The sequence below is a fragment of the Rousettus aegyptiacus genome, unplaced genomic scaffold, assembly GCF_014176215.1.
Source record: "Rousettus aegyptiacus isolate mRouAeg1 unplaced genomic scaffold, mRouAeg1.p scaffold_m13_p_12, whole genome shotgun sequence".
NCBI lineage: Eukaryota > Metazoa > Chordata > Mammalia > Chiroptera > Pteropodidae > Rousettus > Rousettus aegyptiacus.
The window spans coordinates 85,554,367-85,576,414 of NW_023416287.1; the positions used below are offsets into that span (position 1 = coordinate 85,554,367).

Sequence of the window (22,048 nt, forward strand, 5' to 3'; positions counted from 1 at the left end):
TATATTTTTAATACTTCTCTTTAAAAAAAAAATCTTTGATTCATTTGTATGGCCAGCCTGTGGTCTCAACACCATTAATAGGGGGTTAGGACACTTCATTCTCAGTTTCTGAATTTTAGATTAGTATCGTTTCCATTCGTTGCATAGGAAATGGAGCAGTTGTGAAGTGGGGGTGGGGAACGTGAGTTCGTCAGTAATGTAGAGATGGGTTGGCGCAGGACATAATGCATTCAGTTCAAATGCACCGCACATTAGGAAAATGAAAACACGGCACTGAAATGTACATTTGGGGTTGGATGATTTGTCAGGTCAAATGTAGCCCCATTTTTAAAATTTAATTTAGCAAGTAGTCAATGACCACTTTGACCTTTTAATGTGGTCATACGTTAATGAACCTTGACTTCAGTCTGTGTGCAGATTCAAGCCCATGCCTGTATCTCAGGTGTGGTTTCCATAGGGGATTTGCAGTTGATATGTGGAGCTGTAGGTGGGTTCTAGGCTGTCTTTTGGGACTCAAAGCCTTAAATTGAAGGTGTACCTGCGTGTCCTTCTGACCAACTATAGTTTGTAAATGTAACTGGATAATAAATTCTACCACTGCTTTTGGATTTTAATTGTGTTCAGACCTGGAAATTTAGATTATTACTTCTTTATTTCATATCTCAATTTTTTCCCATCTCTTCATTTCTCCTATTAGTCTTCCTATTAAATAGCTACCTCCACTTTTGAGTACCGAGAAATAATTTTGCCTTATATACAAGACACCTTTGGCCCACAAGGGTCATCTCTTGGTATGATATTTAATAATTTATAATTAATCTGAATGATAAGTCAGAAACCTTGGGGAGAAATTAAGAACTGAAATTTTAAATGAGCATTTTTTTTTTCTTTTTTAGGCGAGGCAACCCTTGGTTGACCTTACAGATTGCAAAGACTTTGTCAGTTTACAATTCCTTATTTTTTATTTTTCACGCCTTCAGCACCTGGTCTTCCTAGGTGGTCTCCCATATAAGTACTAACCAGGTCCAACTCTGCTTAGCTTCCGAGATCAGACGGGATTGGGCTCGTTCAGGGTAGCATGGCTATAGACTTAAATGAGCATCTGAAGTGTTCAGAAGCAACGTAAAGGGATTTGTATGTTGAGCAGCAGGATGCCAGTTTCATTTACCTGTACCGTTCGAGTGTGATAACCTTGAAGAATTGGTAGTATTTCCTGTGAGGAAATCGAAGCCGAAAGACTGGATTACTTGTTTTAGGGTGATTCAGCTTTTAAGTGGTTGAGCTGGTATTCAGATCCATGAGTAACCTTTCCATTAGACTGTGCTGTTACTATGCTGCTATTTTGCAGGGTCCCTTCTATACAGAAAACCTCCAGTTGGAATCTTTTAATTACATTAATAAAATAGGAGGAAAGCTGGTTTTCCAAGATAACAGCTTGGAATCAGAGTGTGATGCACATTGGTGAATCACCACCAGTCAGTCATGCCCCAAGACGTAGTAGTAATGCTTGTAACCGGACCACAGTGTTCCATAGTTTCCAGGACTCTTATCCCAAACTGCCCAACCTCCTGTGCTCAAGAGGAGTGGAGGATGGTTTTTTCATAGTAGAGTCAAATGATGAAAAGTAACACCTGTGAAGGAAGAGTAAAGAAATTATAGTTTTTTTCCCAAGTAGAAAAGTGGCTGATTGGACCACTTGGACAGAAGGTTGCAATAAAAACTTACCACTTGATTATAATAAGATTTAAGCCTGTTTATTAGATTTTTGCAAATAAGTTTTAACTTTTCATTCAGTTCTTCCTATGGGAAATATATTAGAAAATAGTATTGTTTCTCTTAGGAAAACTTTTTTATACCTGAATTAAACTGCCTCTGAAGTTTGCTTTTCAATCTAAACTGAGACTTGTGGATTTACAGTACATGACACTAACAAACCTCTTCTCTTTTCATGTGCAGGCAGCTATTCTCGACTTCGTCACAAGCTTTTCTCCAGAGTCAGAAAGTGCACAGCTTTTTCCAGTCCATAGCGGCAGACCCTCTGCACAGCCTCAGTAAGCACCTCCCCCTCCTCTGTGGAAACCTGACGTTTTCCCCGCTCGGATTTCTCGCTTCGCCATGCCTTCTTGTGTGAGGCGGTCATTTATTTAAAGTAAAGGAATAGCGGCATTTAATTAAGAAACATTCGTAGTTTTAAGTGAATTTTACACTGCAGTTTTAAAGAAAATAATGTCACAGAACAGACCGATTCCAAGGCCGGGGCCACATCTCTCAGACTCGCAGGCCTACGGGATCTTGGACCTGGCTCGCAGATGCCGCGGTGCTGGCCGCATGGTGTATGACGTGCTCTTACAGCCTCTGTCCCTGTGATGAATTCCCCAGCCTCGCACACGGGGACCTCGGCCTTCCTATTTTCACTTTTCCCCTTCATGCAGCCATTTAAAAACCAAGTCGCTCCAAACAAAGGGCCTCTTCCTTTTTGCCCTCTCTCTACTAATCCCCTTCTTGTCAGGCCTTTCTTTCATGCGCAGAGCGTGCAAAGCCTTGCTCTTCCGTCAGGTTCTAGTTTCTCACTGTTCTTTAACCTATCCCAGGACTGTCTCTGGGATCAATTTGTTAATCCTCTCTTCAGAGCCAGCATTTATCACATTCTGCCTTGTATTTGTTTTTATGCACATCCATCTCAGCTGCCTTTTTATAACAAATATTTTGCCAGTAACTGATGTGTGCTTTAGGAGAATTTCTGCTAACTAAGCAAAGCCACTGTGCAAGCAGCTAAGTTTTTTTTTTTTAATCTTCTGCTTTCAAAAAAGTCATTTCCTATATTTAAAAGGGAAAGAAAATGCATATTTTCTCAATTTGAGTTTGGAGAAAAAGAGGTAAAATAATAATGTGATTGACTATTATAACATATAGGTTAACTTTTTGAAGTTTTCTAACCATTTGTATATATATGTGCCTTAAATATTTTAAACATCACTAATGACTGTTCAGGACTAATTAAGACAAGATGGACACCTCCACGGTTAAATTTATGTCTGAATAGTGGCAATAGCTTTCTTTTAAAGAGAATCCTGATCATTCTAGAGTTGTATAGATTTAACAATCAGTGCTTTCTGCTTAAACTAAATGTAGGTACTTTTTATTGAATCCCTATGAATACCATCTGTTTAGTTCTAAAAAGACATTGCAACACAAAGTTAAGCTTTTAATTCAGATTTTAATAGGCTGCCCAGGAAAACTCACCCAGGCGAGTAGTACATGTATAAATAACAGAAAACTCATCTTGGGAGTCTGGCAGTATTTAAATTACATAAATTACAGTATTTAAATTAATGAATGCTACAGTGGCTGGTAGATCTTAAGATATCAACTTGTTATGAAATTAAAGTAATGCATTAAAGTATTTTGAGATTAAGGAAAATCTGGTCAGGATGTCCAGTCTGCTCCACCAAAGAACACATTGTTCATTTGCACATACTCTTTTGAAAAATGACAGCTCTACCTTCCCCTCCCCCCAACAAGAGAGCAACAGTCCATATCCTGACAACTGAGAAAACAAATGTTCACTCCTAAATGACTTAAAACATTGGACGCTGGCATCCCACTGGTCTGTATGTTGATGGAGTGGTAACCCAGTGCAATTACTGTGTGTCCTCCACAGATTGCTTGTCACTGGTCTGTAGTAGAAGAACAGACACAGAGAGTACACTGAATCTTTTGTTGCAATTTGATATTGCCACAACATTATTATATTTTATAAAAGTAACAGTTCACAACATATCAGATTTTAAAAAGCCTTGCAATACTACAGATTTTCGAGAAGCACGAGTCTAGCCCGTCTCCTCCTGGTGGGGGCCGGAAGATGTGAAGCAGCTTGCTCCAGTCCCGTGGTTTTTCTGGGGAGAGCTGGCTTTGTGAATCAGAGTCCCTCTTCTCAGTCCAGTGTTTTTTGCTATGTCATCTTGCTTTTTCTAAAGGGTCCTACATAGTAGAAATATTCTCTTTGCCACTAAGTCTCCACCCTAATCTTCCTTGGGAGAAAAATAACTATTATATGTGTTAATGGCATTGAATACTCCCTACAGATAACTTACAGTCCTCACTGAAGACTTCCAAGATACTAGAACACTTAAAAGAAGACAGCTCAGAAGCTTCAAGCCAAGAAGAAGGTAAATGTTGATTCCCTGGAATAAGTCATTCTGCCCGATGCTGGCACAGGGATAGGCAAACAGACCATTATTAGAACAGATTAAGGAGCCCAGAAACAGACGTAAGGGAACATGGAATTTGATAGGTGGCATCACAAGTAAGTGGAGGAGAGAATAGACTGTTCAATAAATGGTGTTGGCTGGCTTTCCAGCGGAAAAATAGAGGATTAGATCCCTGTTTACATCATGCACAGACATTTCAAGTGAACGACATTATATGCAACATATAAACTTAATGTGATATGTAAAATATAAAACTTAAACTTTTAAATGTTAATAATCGGGGACAAGAAGGCTTTCTCGACAAGATAGAGCATGACGACAATAGAGCTCTTTCTAATCTAAATTAGAACTTAACATGTGACAAGAAACCAGACAGAAGACATTTGCAGGATAAAAACTATTTACAGATAAAAACTACGTCCAGATTATAGAAAGATTCTTTTAATATCAATGAGAAAACATACCAATGGGTAATATTTACATAAGATAGTCAATTCATAAAAGAAGAAACTTGAGTGGTCATAAATAGTGTTCATCCTCCTCAACAGTCTGGAAAATGCAAAAATAAAAACAATGAGATATCATTCCACACTCATCAAATTGGCAAAACATTTTCAGTCTGACATTATCAAGGCTATGAAGTAATGGGAACTCTCATCTATTGCAGGTGGGAATATAAATTGTCACAGCTATTTTGGACAGCAGTTTGACACTAGTGAGGTTGGAGGTAGTTTACTTTCTGCTACTGCTTAACATTAAATTGTCCATGTGCTCAGGGGACAGGGACTCGGGGAACCATTCTATGTTATAGCAAATCCATAGACATTATCCAAAATAATGTCTATGGACATTATTTAAATGTTACTAGGTGGCAGTTAAAATACTTACAGTATATTCGAATATGCCACACCACTGGATGTGTAAGTAAGTACGTTCACAGGTAGTTAAAATAGAGTCATGTACTGGAGTACCGTGAGTAACTAACCTCTGTAGAGGGAAGGAGCTGAATGGAATGGAGGAAGGCCTCGTTTCTTAGTAAGAAGAGAGATACAGAGATATCTGGGAGGTGGGTACATGAGTGTTTGTTTATAGATATAATTTTTTAAATATTTGACACATTTCATTTTTTTAATAGTTAAAAAGCCTGAAGTTGAGTGTTGTAGTTTTGCAGTGGCATGCTCATAGTAAACTTTCATGGTTTTGGACAAAATTGATTTGCTATTAGGTAGAATACATTTAAGAAGGTTTTTAAGGAAATTTAGTCATTTGTGAAAGTGAGAAATTACTTCTTTAAGGAATTTTCTGTGAAAAATGCTCTACATAATCTGTTGACACTGTTATGGTCACATAAATTAGTTGCATCATCCTTTTGGATTTTTGCAGAAGCATTTGATATAATAAATTGTTTTTTCCTATTCTCTAGATGTGTTACAGCACACCATAATCCACAAGAAACATACCGGGAAAAGTCCCATTGTGAAGTAGGTATCTAATTCCTAAAACAGAATAAATCAGTGTCATATTTACTTCAAGTACTGATCTATATTTGGCTATAAGTCTACCATTTTACTATTTGCTTATTATTTGTCCTGTATTTTCTGTTTTCTTTTTTCTCCTTTCTTTTGGGTAGTTTTCTATTTTGTTTTTCTCTTTTTAGCCTCGATAGTTATACTTTATTTTTTTATTCTTATATATTGTACCTCTTTGACTTACTGAGGTGTGATATTGATTGTGCTTGTAGCACTTCCCTTGCGATGACCTTCGATCACTGTAACTTCACTTATCTCCTCTCAATTTACAAACTGTACCTGGCATGTGTTTTAATTCTCTCCATATTTTAGACGTCATGAAACTGTTTTCATTAATTTACAACTGATCATTTCATTGTTCTCGATTCCTTCCTGTGTCTATGATTGATTTACATCTAACTGAAGAACACTTGAGTATTTCCTGTAGTCATCTGCCAGTGATGAGTTCACTTGTTTTTATCTGGGAAAAAAAATGTTTATTTTGCCTGCATTTTTTTTGTCACCTGCCATAGATTCCTTGCTGTCACCACATATTTGACCCCTTTTACCCCATCTACCTTACTCCTGCCTTGCGTGCATTTTTGAAAGACATTTTTGCTGATTTAGGATTCTAGATTGGCAGTTACTTTGTTAGCTCTTTGAAACTATACAGGCGTACCTCGTTTCATTGTACTTTATTGTGCTTTGCAGATATTGTGTTTTTTTTTTTTTTTTTTTTTTTTTTTTTTTTTTTTTTTTTACAAATTGGAAGGTAAGACCCTCTACCAGCAAAAAAGATTACGGCTTGCTAAAGGCTCAGATGGTGGTTAGCATTTTTTAGCAAGAAAGGGTTTTTTAATTAAGGTATGTACATTGGTTTTTTTATAAATAATGCTATTGCACACTTAATAGACTTAGTATAGTGTACACATAACTTTTATGTGCACCGAGAAACCAGAACGTTTGTGTGATACACTTAATTGCAATATTCACTTTATTGCCGCAGTCTGGAACCAAAGCTGCAGCATCTCTGAGGTCTGCCCGCAGTGTCGCTGTCTCCGGTCTTATGGCTCTGGTCCCTTGCATCATACCCTTTCAGCCCAGCTGATTCCCGCTGCAAATCACACAAAGATGCCGATGAGATGCCTGATCCCTTTGCGTTATTGTTGTACCACAGCAAGCCTACGAGACTTTCCACCTTCTGCCCAGGGCCCCTGCTGATTCTCTGGGGCCTGCTTGGCCCTTAGACAAGCACAGTCCAGAAGTACAAGTTAATTTGCCAGGGAGTCCTCCGCTGATGGGGGAATGCCAGCTTCCTGTCCTTTGTTTAGATAATTCTGGGAGGTCCCAGCCAATCTGAACCCCTGTCACTTCCAGTGGCCCCCTCAGTAATGGGCCCTCACATTGTTCTGTTCTCCTCTCCTATTTCATTCTCCCCACTCCTTGCCCCTGCTTTCTGGGATCACCCGCCGAATCAGCTGCCATCCCAGATTCTGCTTGCAGGGGTGGGGGCGGTACTCAGGACAGCTGGCATTCACTGTTTCAGTTTATAGTTGCTCATCGGAAGTTTATGTACTTTTTCAAACTCTTCTTTTTGAGATTTTCTCATTGTCTAGTTTTCAGCAGTTTTCTTAGAATGTGTGTGTAGCTTTCTTTGAATGAATTCTGCTTCTTGAGTCTGAAGCGTGATACCTTTTGGTTTTTAGAGAAGTCTAAAGCTCTCTTCAGATCTTGCTCTGCCCTATTCTCTTCTGCCCTCTTCTAAGACTTACAGTACTTAAGTGTCAGACTTTTTAATAGTCCCACACGTCTCAACATTTTTGTGTGTTTTCATTTTTTTTCTTTTCAGTGCTTGTCTCTTCTGACAAAATTTCCTTTTCTCTGAATTTCTTCATCTGTTTCTATCCATCGAGTTCTCAATTTCAGGTGATTTTACAATTCTAGAATATAAATTTGGTGCTTTTTTATATTTTCCAGTATTTTTCCAAAATTCTTAATCATCTTGTAGTCATCGACCATGTTAAACACTATTATTTAAAAATTAATGGACTATAAAAACTTCATTCTCTAGATTCTTTTTGAATCTGTGTCCGTTGTGTTTCCTTTTCAGTCACGTTGTCCTATTCCTTCACATACTTAGTATTTAGTCAGCAAGTTGCTCAAGATCGGAGTCGCGCCCCAGCTGTAAGTGGTGCGGAGGGGCCATTGATTGCATAGGGTCCAAAAGTAGGACGTGCATTTGTTATTAATCTCTTCAGAGACAAGTATCAATTATTTAAAAGATAAGATAGCCGTGTACTGCTTTCTTCTCACAGTGTACTTTTTCCCCCCATAGAGCTATTACTAGGCATTCTGTAAAATAATATATTGAAGAAAGGGTTACTGTAGCTTTTTCATTATATGATGTCGTAGGTTAGGTCACGAGGACAGATTTTCATGCTTGTGTAAATTTTTTTTTTGGTAGCACTGTTGGTACGAGCTGTTCTCCGTTAGATGGACTCACCGTGCAGTATTCTGAGCAGAATGGAATCCTGGACTGGAGGAAGCCAAGCTGCAGCACCATTCAGCACCCAGAGCACTGCGTGGCCGTGGCTGACCAGGTATTCGGGGTTTCGTTTTGTTTAATACCATGTTGTTAAAACACTGCCACTCGATAGAATCGAGTTCTGTACACATTATTATGTCAGACAGTGTGTCTGGTAAGAAGAACTGAAAGAATGTTTATGTGTTAGACTTTAAACTTAATTGATGTATATGATCTAAGCTCTTCTGAGCTGAAAAAGTAGTTTTAGACTACTTTCATTACTAAAAAAATTAGTACATTTTAATATGATGCCTAAAATGTTTATTCTAACTAGGGATACATTAAATCGTTATGCCATATTTTTTTTCTTTTGAAAGAATTACTATATTGGTACTGGTGATGTGAATTTTGAAACTGACCTTTCCGCATGAATAGTTGGGCCAGTTCACCATACTTCAGTGTAATTAGGACATGCTTGCTTCAGCGTAGTCAGGAAGCACAGTGCCGTCAGATGTGTTCAGGTGATTTGGCAGCACCCATACAGGGAATGCTCATTAGTGCAGCTATGGGGAGAACCACCTTCTCACTAAAAAATAGATTTGTTAACCAGATTTGTATTTCTGGCCAACACTCAGAGTCAAATGTTAACCTTTACTAGAATGTGTTTTTATGAGCTAAAGCATTAAAGCATATTTGGAGAAATTGTATGTTATCTTAGCCACACTTATTTAATGGCTTATTTTCAAAGTCCATTATTTATACATTTTCTCCCTCTACTTAAGTGCCTACACCTTTTCTTCTTAGAGTTGACGAAATTGTGTGTTGCAGTTTTACTTAAACTTTAAGAGAATATTATTAAAACTATATTAGATACCAGTTGCTTAATTGTGTTTTATTTTGTGGTCAAAAAAGAATAGAGGTCCGTTTTAAAAGAAAAATACAAAATAGATATTCTTTTCATGATTAATATTTTAAGTATTTGTCAGAGACTATAAAAATGTTAGCGATTTGGGTTAGGTAACTTCAAAAATAGATTGAACATCAAAATTTATTATAATATACAGCCGAGGATATATTATTTTAATGTTTGATATCAGAATAAGAGGTTATCTACATGAGTCTGGTTTAGCTTTAGTCTCTTTGATTTCTTTTTATTCTTTTCACTAGCATTCAACTGAAAAACGAAACTTATCTTCAGTGAATAAGAAGAAAGGAAAGCCACAAATAGAAAAGTAGGTTCAATTTAATGTCTCCAGTAATAGAAACCTGTAAGAAAAGGCAACATGCGGCATTTGATTATGGGCGTATTTAGTTTCTGAAGTATAAGTAGTGTGTTTCCATTAATTTTCTTTATATTTTTACTTCTGGGCTTTAATTTTTTAGTTCAAAATAATCAACATATGCAGGTGATAAAAGTAAGGCTTTTGTCAATATTATATTCAGTTTGGTGGGGCAAAGTTCCCAGAACTATATACTAAATCTTGTATTTAGATTATACCTTATCAAAAATTTTTTAATTATAAAATTTTGATGGGAAGTTTAGTAATACCACTGCCCTTAATATGCTCTTTAGAGAGCCTTATCAAAAATGCTGGTAACTTGTATACTTTTGGTTTAGGGAGAAAATTAAGAAGACTGACAACAGATTGACTAGTCGGATGAACGGCATCAGACTCTCCACTCCACAGCACGCCCACGGTGGCTCCGCGGCAGGTGAGCGCATCTGTCTGTCTGTCCAGTGCCCACCACCTGCATGCGTTCAGCGTAGTACGTATTACAGCAGGCACTGAGCTGTCGCCTCACATCCCGATACTATACTTTTATCCCGCGTTGATGTGAATAGCGATTTCTGAACTTAAACAGTTCCGAAGGCTCAGGGGAGTTCACGCAGGAAATGTGGTTCAGCCGTGGGGGTGAGCACTGCCCTCGCCGCAGCCACACCGGCCCGCCGTTCCCGCCCTCGGGTGCCAGCAGTGCCCTCACTTGCTTCTGTCCCCGCCTCAGAGGACAGGGCCGGGGGTGCTGGACCCATTCCCAGAAAGTCGTTGCTTTTTTCATGTTTTAATGACCGTCCTCTGTGGAGTTCATGGGGCTTCAGGGCAGTTCCGACCCTCAGATTTTGTTCAGGAGTTGTGTGGTTTCCACTTACCCATCATTATTTTCAGATTCCTTTATTTGTAGGTGAAAGGTTTTGTGTTCATTTAACTGGGGAATGTCCCTTCTGCTGCTTCATTGATAACTTTTCCATGCTATGTTGACCTTTACTATTAATAGTAAAGATAAAAAAGAGTACAAGCCCACAGACCTCTAGGAGGTTGCTTTGTTCACTGTTTACCTAACGCATTTGTTGACTAGACTTATCCCACAAATAAGGATTTTTAAAATTTAGATTTTATTCAAATGTTAGTACATTTGGTTCTGATGTAACATAAGTAAACAGAATAATTTTTTAATAGAGCATACTTTTAACTAGATATTTATATAGAGAGATTGAATATTGATAAAGGAAATATGGTTAGTTTTAACTCTAAAATCATTGGGCCAACTCATTGAATTAATTAACTGAGATGTCTTTGGGGGAAAAAAATGACAAGAAAAAAACCCATGTTCTTTATGAGTATATTGGGACACTTCCCTGTGTTTGAGTTTTCTCGTGGTGATGGCAGCTAAAAGAAGAAAGAAAAAGCTAAAATAAAACAAAAGACCTTTCGGCGGATGCTGCTTCTCCCGGGTCTCCTTGTCTCTGTTCTTCTCTCCTTCTAGTTCATGTCCTTTACTGCCACCGTATTTGTCTTCTGAAGCACATACTAAACAGGTTATTCTCCAGTCGACATTCCTGTCAAGTATACGCCACCCTCACACGATCACTGTGTCTCACATACTTTGGGAACTACTGCTCACCAAGAAGTTTGCAATAGTTCTTTTTAGCTTCATCTTTTCAGAGAAATGTGTGGACTTTGATCTCAGACAGTGTGGGTTTGAATCTTGTACTCCACCAGTTTCTTAAATGTGCAGGGTCTCTCTGAAGCCTTAGTTTTCTCATTTGTAAAAGAGGAATAATACCTACCTGACCAAATTGGTAAGAGCTGAATATGATAACGTATGAAAAACATTTAGCTAGTACCAAGCACATAGGTGTTCAATAATCTAGTTCCTTTCACTGTTATAAGTTAGAAAACATATACTATAAAGGTTATTAGTAACTTTTAAATAACATCTCAAGCCTCAGAATTTTTTTTATTAAGAAAACATTTATTCTGTGTATATGTCACTGATTCACCTACACTTACAGAGTTGACTCTAAATGAAATATACTTTGTACAACTTATTGATGTCAAATGTAGCTGAGAAAAACTTCTCTGTTTAGTAATTTTTCTTTGAAATATCAAGGTGTCAAGAAAGAATCCTTTTTGGCATTCAGTAAACTCGAGATATTTAAGATTTTTATGGAACAATCACACATATCATAAAATAGAAATACTCTTACTGATGCGGAAAATACTAGGTCCTTCTGATTTGTAAGTGTCTGGATCTTTAAATAACTCAGTCTACTCTAAGATAAGTATTATCTTTAATTTAAAAATATAACTTGTTTTGAGTAATAATACATTCATGTAGTTTGAAATTCTAAAGGTACAAAAGGGAGCACAGTCCCCCAGTGCCCCTCCATGTCGCCCCCTCCCACGAGCAGTCAGCGCTGCTCGTCCTCTGTGTCCTTTGCAGTGTATGTGCGTTAAAACCCCCCGCTTTGAATCTCCACTACAGAGAGCTAAGCATCGCCCTGTCTGTCTTGCTCCGAACCCGGTAGCGGTCACCCACGTCTCCCACCCCACGTTCCCGTTGCTGATCGTGGTGCCGGGAAGTTGGGAGGAATGAGGCAGTTGACCTCCCGGTTTCTTTGGAAAGATTTCAGTGACCTTCAGTAAAGGTCTCCAACTCTTTAATTGTAGTATCTAAGCAGTTAAGTCTAACTTACGTTTGTCCATAAATACTAGTAATCAGGATTTTTATTATTAGAATAGCAGCCGATACTGTATAATTTTGCTTTTTGTCTTCTTGCATGGTCTCCTACCCTTTGAGACATGATAACAAATAGAAAGAGTTTCTATTTCTGTTTTAAAGGGCAAGTTAATGGAATATCCTTTGGCGTAATTGTTTCATCCACCTTCACACCTTCTGACTCTAGAGGATCCCATAATCTCTGATTATAATAATTCCAAAAACCATTCCAAAAACCGCTCAATTTTGAAGCACCTTTGGGTGATCAAAAAGAAAATTACTTTTAGCATAGATTCAGATTTATGTATCTAGTTCTTTGAAAACCTTGTACGTTAATATATGATAATTTGGTGATTAGAATATTTACTAGCTATGTAATCTAAAGAAAATAATTTTTCAATGGTGTCATTGTGAGAAATGGCTGCCTTTTTTTAACATACTCTGTAACTTACTCTTGAAATTTCAAAGGCTCCACTGTAGGTTCGGTGCCTGAGTTTTACTGAGCAAATCCCACTCACTCGACGCTGTCGTCCCTCCTAGCTCATCCTGTCTGGTGTGACACTGGCATCCTGAGTCTTTGCGTCTCTTGCTCTTTGAATTGTTCATTACTGTTGAATGTACCGGCTGACATATTTGTATGCAGAATTCCCATATGTGCCACAGTCTCGTCCCATTTAATGCAGGGCTTTTTGGCCACTGCGGCACATCAGATTGTCTTCAGAGTGGACGTGGGCTTTGGTGCATGCTCCTCTCCTTAGTTACTGCGCGATGGGAATTTAGAACCTGTGATCGTGTATGAGTACACTCCCGGTTACTTTTCTGTAAAATCATTAACTCCCCCCGAGTAACTCCACAGCCTCAGGAGATTTTGTGCAGTTTTCCTTTGGCAGTTTGGCATTTTATTACTCAAAAGGAATTAGCACTATCTGCATTCTTAATGATTTTATTCAGTGTTCATTCACCATTTAAGTGGCCGAGCTAGGCTCGGTCATCTTTAACAGTTTTAACACTGTTAGAAACTTACTCCCTTCAAAAGACACAGATTAGTTAGCTAACTTGCTCATCACAAACCATATCTTTTCTCTAATACATATTTTGTTCAAGTGATTTATAGTTTCTTACCTTTTATTGGTTCTTCCAGGTTGCCATGGAAATGATTCACTCATCTTTGGTACTTAAGATCCCTCTGGAATCCCTTATACAGGGATTTGTACACTAAGCAAGTTGAATGCTTGCTGCAAGAAAGAAGCTATGCTTAGCTACTGGGTTTACACAAGTGAAAAGGACAGTATCCTAACTCAGAGCCATTGCAGGCATGTCTCATACTAGGCCCACCAGCAATCCTACCTCTGTGCTCAAAACAGACGTAGCTAATGGATTGATAGGTTCTGCACTTCACCCCAGACCCGCGCATCCGTGTCACGTTGGCTTCTGGAGAACTCAGGGGGCTCCTCAGTCCACTAGATGGGATTTTAGTCTTTTCAAATACTGAGGCTTGGTACTTTTAACTGAATAGGCATTTTTGGCAGTAAGTTCTAGTCTTGAGGTCTTTTAACCCATTTCCCATTTAGAAAAAAAAAGTGCAGCTCACTGCCAGCATTCATTTAATTTTATGTAAACATACTCTTTGAGGCTGCAGCCAATCTGACTGCTTTTCAGTGTGAAAATAAAATATAAAAACTGTTCTTGGAGATATTTCTAAACAGAACTCGTCTCTAATCCTAATGTAACAAATGTGCACATAATTCGGATTCATCAGGTGAATGAATCTTCAGCTAACTGTTCGAGAACAATGTTGACATCGCACATGGGAATGCTACGTTTTCTAGGATTTGACATTTGCAGAGGCCGAGAATTTTGTAAATGGAAATACCACTACTGAAAACAGAATGCCATAAGTAGAATGACGTCATTTGTTTCCAAAGACTACCCATACACTAAAGCGACGCGAAAGTGCGATATTCCGTGGCAAACGTTGGGGGCGAGGTTAGGACTGTGATCCGCAAGTCACCTCAGGGTGGACGCTGCCGCCGCCGTGCCTCTGGCGAGTATTCTCGGGGCGAAGGGGGCGTGGGTTAACACGCGAATTTCCAACAAGCTCTGAGGAGCTCAGTATCTAGGTTTAGAAAGTGGCACAACATGCTGTTCCTGGACGGACTCTACAGAGAACCTTAACTCTGATTTTTTAACGTCAGTAAGATTAACAGGTTCCTCTGCCTTTGTTTTAAGAACGTTTATCCATTATTTTCCATTAAAATCATCATTTTGTAATGAATTTTTACAACTAAGTCAAGGACCAGCTTTTTAGGCGATCGTAGAAAAACCGAAAAAAATTATAGCAGTAACTGATTTCTAATGGTTCAGTTCTGAAATTTAGGTACTTAACATGATTTTTTAAAAATAGAACTGTTATTTTTAGACACGAATTTGGACATTGGATCTGGACACGACACGTGTGGAGAAACCTCTTCAGAGAGTTACAGTTCTCCGTCTAGCCCACGACATGACGGAAGAGAGAGTTTCGAAAGTGAAGAAGAAAAAGACAGAGGTTTGCTCTTGGAGGGGAACGCGAGCGTAGTCGAGGGGAAGTGCGTGTTGTCTCTTAAAATCATTCAAGCAAGTAATTTGGTGTTCTTCTAAATGCCATTTTTGCTTATCAATTTGATCTAAAAGGTGTCATTTGACCATCGACTTAGCAGGCCTGCAACAGTGTTGATTTTTTTAAACTTAATTCACTGTATATGCAATTATATAGAAGACAGTCATAAGAAAACATAGAGTCAGTGTAAAAAGATTAAAAATTCGTATGTTATATGTTAGATGCACATATATTTATAATTTTTGTCTTCCTGATGGATCGACCCTTTTTTCATAAAATATCCTCCTTTGTCTCTAGTAACAATTTTTGTTTTAAAGAAATTTTATACTAATTCATTAAAATAGTAAAGAATTACTCTTTTATCTGATAGCAGTAAAGCCACTCTAGCCCTCTTTGGAGTAATGTTTACAGGGTACTTCTTTTTCCATAAATTTCTTTTACTTTAAACATATTCGTGTTTTTGAATGTAAAGTGTGTCTTTTGTAGACAGCATATAGTTGGGTTATAGTTTTTAGCCTTTCTGCCCATCTCTGTCATTCAATTAGAGTGTTATCTTTTAAGATTTACTGTAATTATTGATAAGGTAGTACTTACATCTGTCGTTTCGCTATTTGATTTCGTACGTATTTTATCTTCAGTTCCTCCTCAAGGGCTCAGAATTCCGCCGGAAGTGAGAGTAGGACCTTCTCAGGTCTTGGGCACAGATACAGCCCCAGCCCTGAGCGGCCTCCTAGACTCCCAGGAGTCTACCGAAGCTTTTCTAAGCTCCATGACATCTCATTCTCCAGTTTTCCCCTGAGACTCTGCTTCTGTGTTACAGTATCAGGTCATATCTGAGGAACAATGGCAATAGTTCTGCTGTAGTACATACAGTTAAAGCTACCCTTTACTTCACAGTTATTTTCAAGTCATACCAAATGTAGCATGCAGTGACTACCACCAATTCTACCAGTCTGCGGCTACACTGCACTCCTGATAGCAGTTTCCTCATCAAAGAAAAAAAGTGAAAGTAACCTCTCAGAGCTTTTACGAAGCTTAAATGAGAGCGTTTTGATGCCTTACCCAGAGTAGAGAAGCTTTCAGTATTTCTCGTTTCACAGGTTATGCTTCATTCTGTAGGAGGTGCAGATACTCCTGCGGCTCTTAAGCTAACAGTGCAGATTTTAGCCTCTTTGTCAGAACTGTTACAAGTACATCTGTTCGCATCGGTTACTTTGCAGCATCCCTTTTCTGTCGTCGATAGGGTGAGTTGTTGGGCCTGTGTGGAGGAACTCGCTCTTTTTCAGACAGGCTCAGTTACCAGTGACTTTATGAAGACTCATTTGGAGTTCTCTGAAACCAGCGAGGGGGGTATATACCACTGTGATAAAAAGCTTTGATCATTTTTAGAATTTTGAGTGCATGGAAAGGTTGCTTTGAAAACATGTGGCTTTGTCATTGGTCGTAAGGGGTTTTGTTTTGAGACTGTATACTTTTCAAAGTCAAAAAAGGCCAAGACCTATCTCTAAATCGCTAGACGAGTCCTTAACAGTGCTCAGAAAACCATTTGGGACCATTGAAAATCATGGGGCCATTTGCTATGACTTAAGGTTTAAATTAAAGCCCAGTTCATGTAGGAATTTAATTGACCATCTGAAAAATGTTACGGCTTTTTTTGAGCTTAAATGTTTATCTCGAACTTTGTACTCATGATGATACAGATATAAATATAATGCCTTAAATAAGTTATTAGTTTTTGGATACTTTTTGTCTTGTGAAGTTTAGCAATAAACACTTCAGTTATTAAGGGGAGTTTATGCTGGAATCTTTTACTCATAAATCGAACCTCTCTTGTCTAATGTAAATTGTCGTAGTAGAATTAATTACCTGGCTGGCACTCTGTCACTGAGTAGGTTCTGTGTAACCTTTCTCCAGAAAGACTTGTATTTAATTTAAAGATTTAATTTAATTTAAAGATTTGTTTTTAATGTTGTTTAAAAATTTTTTAACATCTTAGCTGAATATTATTACTAGTTGTTACCTTAATAACATAAACATTTTTAAGTAATACAGTTCTACTTATATGAGAAGAAAGATGTTAAAACAGGCATTGCATTGCATAGTCTTATACATATTGCAGTATCTGGATTTATGACATTTAGACATTATGAGTTAGGCTTTATCTTTTGCCCCCTTTATACCAAAAGTCAGGAAACCCAGGGGAGGTCTAGGTGGAGGTGGTTTCTGCAGACAGGCCTGAGCGACGCGCTAGTACGGACGACCCTGCAGTCGTGTCCCTGTCGCCTCACCGTCTGCGCCTGGAGAAGCGGCGGTGCCGCCATGTTCCAGCACATCTGTTCCGTGACTTACTCGTAGCTCTCACTTTTCTTTTCCCCACTGAAATACTTAAAAGTGAAAATGTTTATTCCATTCTAAAAAAACTTTCTTCCGTTCTCTACCTCTGGATATTTGAGCTCAGTATAGTCTTGGTTGAGCTCCTTTAAATTGTATCATTTATGTGAGATGAGTATGGAGACCTTGGGTTTAGCAGTGCAGAATGTAAATCAAGTGAATCTCCTAGTTAGAGTTAAAGATGCCTGATCCTTTTTTCAGTAATAAGGTGATATTAAATAAATCTCTATCTTATACAGTGCTTCCGTTTCCAATTAACCTTTTGTTGCTTTTCTCTCCATGGATCTTTTTTTAACTTCATTTTTTAGAGCAGTTTGAGGTTTACAATAAAATCAAGAGGAAAGTACCGAGATTTCCCGTACCCACCACAGCTCCCATGCGTGGGTGGCCTCCCCCGTCATCAGCATCACTCACTGCGTTGGTACATTTTTTACCGAGGACGAACCTGCGCTGATACATCGTTATCGCCCAGAGTCCATAGTTTACCTGAGAGTTCACTCTTGGTTGAGGGATTTGCTTCGGACAAACGTATGGTGACACATCTGTCATTATAACGTCATACCGTGTGCTCGCAACTAAAATCCCACATGCCTCCTGCTCATCTCTCCCCAGTCCTCTGCCCCGGCAACTGCTGGTTTTTTTATTGTCTCCATAGTTTTGTCTTTTCCAGAGTCTCTATATTTTAAATAAAGTCTGTGGAAAACGAAAAGTTAAAAGAAGGTCAGCTTGGCATTAGGACACATTTATTCCAGTTCCAAACTTGAGAGGTCATTGTAGATGTAATTAGAATGTGCCCTATCAAGAGCGATGGGAGGTAACACTTGCGTTTGTTTCCCTTAGACACAGACAGCAATTCTGAGGATTCTGGGAATCCGTCAGCTTCCAGGTTTACCAATTACGCTTCTGTCAGCCAGACTGTCACTGTCAAGCCACCTGTTGAAATTGCTTCATTAGGAGACGACAGTGGAGGCCTTTTAGAAGATTCCCTAAACTCGCCCAAGTATCAGCATCTTTCCTTTATGCCAACTTTACACTGTGTCATGCACAGCGGCGCCCAGAAGTCTGAAGTCGTCGTTCCCCCCCGCAAGTCCGCCGACGGCAGAACCATTGGCATGCTTGTTCCGAGTCCCGTCGCTATTTCTGCAATACGGGAGCCCACCAGTTCAGCCCCCGGCGGGGTGCTGGGGCCAGCAGCTTCCACCGGAGAATCCGAAAAGCACCTGGAGCTCCTGGCCGCCCCGTTACCCCTCCCGTCGGCGTTCCTCCCGCACAGCGGTGCCCCCGCTTTGCACCTGACCATTCAGAGGCTGAAGCTGCCGCCGCCGCAGGGGTCGTCCGAGGGCGGCGCAGTCAGCGGCCCCCAGCAGCCGCCCGGGGGCCTGAGCGGTGGATCACCAAGCGCTGCCTTCATTCCTGTCCAGAGCCCAGGCAGTTTTCCAGGCTCTCCCGGTGCCGCCACGGACCCCATCAGCAAACCTGCATCCCAACTGGTAGGACTCAGTCAAATGGTGCCTCAGCTTGAGGGAAGCCCGGGGACAGCCCCGCAGCCTCCCAGCGTGAAGGTCGTTCTCCCCGCAGCCGGCCTGGCCGCCGCACAGCCACCAGCGCCCTACGCCGTGCCGGGCTCGCCCCTCGCCGCCGGCGCCGCGCCCGGCCCGGGCGCCGGCGTGCCGAGCCCCGCGGCCACGTCCGCGCAGGCCGCGGTGCCCACGCACACGCCGGGCCCCGCGCCCAGCCCCAGCCCCGCGCTCACGCACAGCACGGCGCAGAGCGACAGCACGTACATCAGCGCCGTGGGCAGCTTGGGCGCCGGCGGCGCGGTGCTGCCGCCGCAGCCGCTGGCGGCGGGGCCCTGCGGCTCCTGCGGGCGCCGGTGCAGCTGCGGCACGGGCGGGAGCCCGCAGCTGAGCAGCTACTACTACCCCAGCCCGGTGCCCGGCCCCGTGTACCGCGTGCCGTCGTTCTTCACCCTGCCGCCCATCTGCAGCGGCAGCTACCTCAACCAAGCACACCAGAGCAACGGAAACCAGCTCCCTTTCTTTCTGCCTCAGACTGCGTACGCGAACGGGCTGGTGCACGAGCCGGTCATCGGGAGCCAGGCCAGCTACGGCATGCAGCAGGTGGCGTTCGGGAGGTACTACCCCTCGTACCCGGCGCCCGGCGTGGTCGCCAGCGCCAGCGGCTCGGGGCCCAAGAAGAGCGGCAGCGCTTCCTGCTACAACTGCGGCGCGAGCGGGCACTACGCGCAGGAGTGCAAGCAGGCGCCCATGGAGGCCGGCCCGCAAGGTAACCACGAGGGCCCCCGGGCGCCCCGCTAGCGGGCGTGCGCGCCGGCGCCGCGGACCCGCCGGGGCGTGTGTGTTTACAGGTGTCGTGCTCTCAGTGACGAGTCATGAAACGCAGGCAGCAGAGCCTAGTATGTGCCCAGGTCACCCAGCACAAGGAAGTTTAGAAAATTCGGTTTCCAAGTAAGGAATAAACAGTAAAGGCACTTTTCGAGGAGTATAATGGGAATTTGCATTATAGGATGTCCAATCCCTTGTTTGCAGCACTTTTTTTAAAGCTACAATCCTGTTCATAAAGTGAGCGAAATTTTTAAATATTGAAAAACTAGGAAGTAGTATAGTCATCTGACATGTAAGGTTTTTAGTTGTTCTTTAGTGTGTCTGCATAACCAGCTGGCCTCAGCACGGTCCCCCATGCCACTCCTTCCTTCGCGGGAGATGTGGGAAAAACGCTCCTGCATTTGAAGGAACAAAACATTTTATGCACTGGTTTGGGAGTAAGGAAATTCTAACCAAGTATTATTGCCACTAGAAACAAGAAAATGTTCTTAAGTATGAGTAAGGCCACCAAATTTCATACAGACCTCAAACCGTGATCTTTCACTTGCCTTTTGGCTTTCGTCATTTTGCCAACTCTCACCCGGAAAAATAAAGTCTTAAATTGGAAGTATATATACTTGGCATTTTTAAAGGAAGCTGGAGTTTGAAAGCTTTAGGTCGAGCTTAAAGCACAAAACTTCATAGTACTTTAAAAAAGTAATTTCATTTACCATTTTGGAATCGTAATAGTGCAGAAAGGTGTCACTTCCCTCTGACGAGCATGCCCATTTGGTGTCTTTTAGTGGTTGTGATGCATTGCGTTGTAAGCAGTGACTTAGCAGTTCTGTCTTTCCCGTTTTAGGCACGTACAGACTGAGATACGCACCTCCCCTCCCCCCTTCTAATGATACGTTGGACTCTGCAGACTGAAACAAGTAAAGCTTGCCTACCTAGTACACTGAAGTGTGGGGGGTCATGGTGGGGTGCGGAGGGGAGGAAAGGGAAGGTCTTTTGTTTGTGCTTCTTTGTCTGTACAGTACCTAGATTTCTCTGCAGTTGGGGCTTTTCATTTCTCTTGTACTGATGTCTAAAGCAAAAAAAACAAACAAAAAAAAATGCATTGCTTTTGAGCCTCTGGTCTCCTGGTTCAACAACAGGCTTATCTGTATGATACATGTAATTTAAACATCCAAACAAACTATCAAAAGGAAAATGTGGATGCGTGCTTTTTTTTTTTTTTTTTTACACTGAATACTTGCTGTGTGCAATGTTTACTGAATCTTTAAAACTGTGTATTTGATCATCTTTTTTACAACACTGGGGACAGTCGTACAGTTTGAAAAAAAAAAAAGATACTTTGCTTCTTCCACAGCTCTCCTCACACCCTGAACTACACTTCCCTCCCAGCCACCCTCCTCCTGGTCACAGGCTGCAGGAGTTTGGGGCGGTGCCTTGATCCACACTTTTGTAAACTGCTCTGCATATAGATTGAGGGTAAAATGTTTCACCTCTAATGTTAAGGGAGAAATCAGATTCCCAGACTGGTGTGTATATCTCTAATAAACAGCGTCTCCTAAACGGCGCGCATGTGTAGCACTTGCTGTCCAAGTAAAAGTTAAACTACGTGGAAGGGAGAGGAAGAAGTAAAACCACATGAAACAAAAAATAACAGTGTACGAAGTGGACAGAGAGCTTTTTTCTTAAAAAAAGAAACAACTTTTTTACTTCATCATACTTTTTTAGCCTGTTGCTTCAGAGAGACATAAAGTGAACAAACCAGTGTGAATGTCGCTCTGCTGTGTTTGTGTTTGTAACGACAGTCAACGCCAACGTAGTCTCCCTGTGTGGTGCCGACACTACTTAAGTAAAGATTTCTTCTTGCCCTGCGCCAGCTGTTACAGTGTTACGTTGTATTAACGTGTATGGTTTATTGCGATCTGAACAGAAACTCTGCATTTCTGCAAAAGTCAGGTATTTGTTCCCTAACCTGTCTCTTGTAGCAAAGTCACTTTTATAACAGTTTACCACTATGCTCGATTATAATGTGAAAGACTGAATTCTGAGTGTGTTAAGATGGTATTAATCATGTCAGTGTCATGTCACTAAGTTTAATGCTGCTGTTTTAAAAAAAAAATTTTTTTTTAAAGCAAATCTATGTACTAAATTGCTTCCAGGTAATTTTTGATTTCCTAAAGTGCACTGAGGTTGTCTGGAAGAGTGGGTGTAATTTTTTTGACTGCTGCGTTCAATAGCAACGAGCAGCCACCCCTGTAAAGTCACAGGATATGGGCTCGGCCTCGGGCCTGGGTCTCTGTCCCCGCTCCTCAGTACAGAGCAGAGGCGAAGGGCGTGTCATGTGGGGTGGCCTTGGTGTGCAGCAGGGGAGCCTGACCTTTCGTCTTGGTTCAGAAGCCTACCAGATTGCTAGACAAAAGGAAAAACTTGAAGAAAAAAGAAGCTTCGTTTAATGCTTCATAGGTAGCATTTATATT

The 22,048-nt window shown here is 40.8% G+C and overlaps 1 protein-coding gene and 1 pseudogene across 5 annotated transcripts in view; one reads left to right on the forward strand and one right to left on the reverse strand.

Annotated features, from left to right (window-relative positions):
- The window catches only part of ZCCHC2 (zinc finger CCHC-type containing 2), a 51,310-nt gene extending 30,088 nt beyond the window's left edge, over positions 1 to 21,222 (forward strand). For 2 of the 5 annotated variants that reach the window (XM_036229074.1, XM_036229075.1), the window contains 9 exons: positions 1,957 to 2,051; positions 4,086 to 4,169; positions 5,635 to 5,692; positions 8,184 to 8,319; positions 9,411 to 9,475; positions 9,862 to 9,956; positions 14,662 to 14,862; positions 18,073 to 19,518; positions 20,419 to 21,222. In XM_036229074.1, coding sequence (XP_036084967.1) covers positions 1,957 to 2,051; positions 4,086 to 4,169; positions 5,635 to 5,692; positions 8,184 to 8,319; positions 9,411 to 9,475; positions 9,862 to 9,956; positions 14,662 to 14,862; positions 18,073 to 19,518; positions 20,419 to 20,486 — 2,248 coding nt within the window. In that variant the 3' untranslated portion in view covers positions 20,487 to 21,222. The remainder of the gene's footprint in view (positions 1 to 1,956; positions 2,052 to 4,085; positions 4,170 to 5,634; positions 5,693 to 8,183; positions 8,320 to 9,410; positions 9,476 to 9,861; positions 9,957 to 14,661; positions 14,863 to 18,072; positions 19,519 to 20,418) is intronic. The other 3 variants (XM_036229077.1, XM_016127656.2, XM_036229076.1) reach the window with 3 other exon arrangements.
- LOC118610379 lies at positions 972 to 1,090 on the reverse strand (annotated as a pseudogene).
- Positions 21,223 to 22,048: the final 826 nt, after the last annotated feature.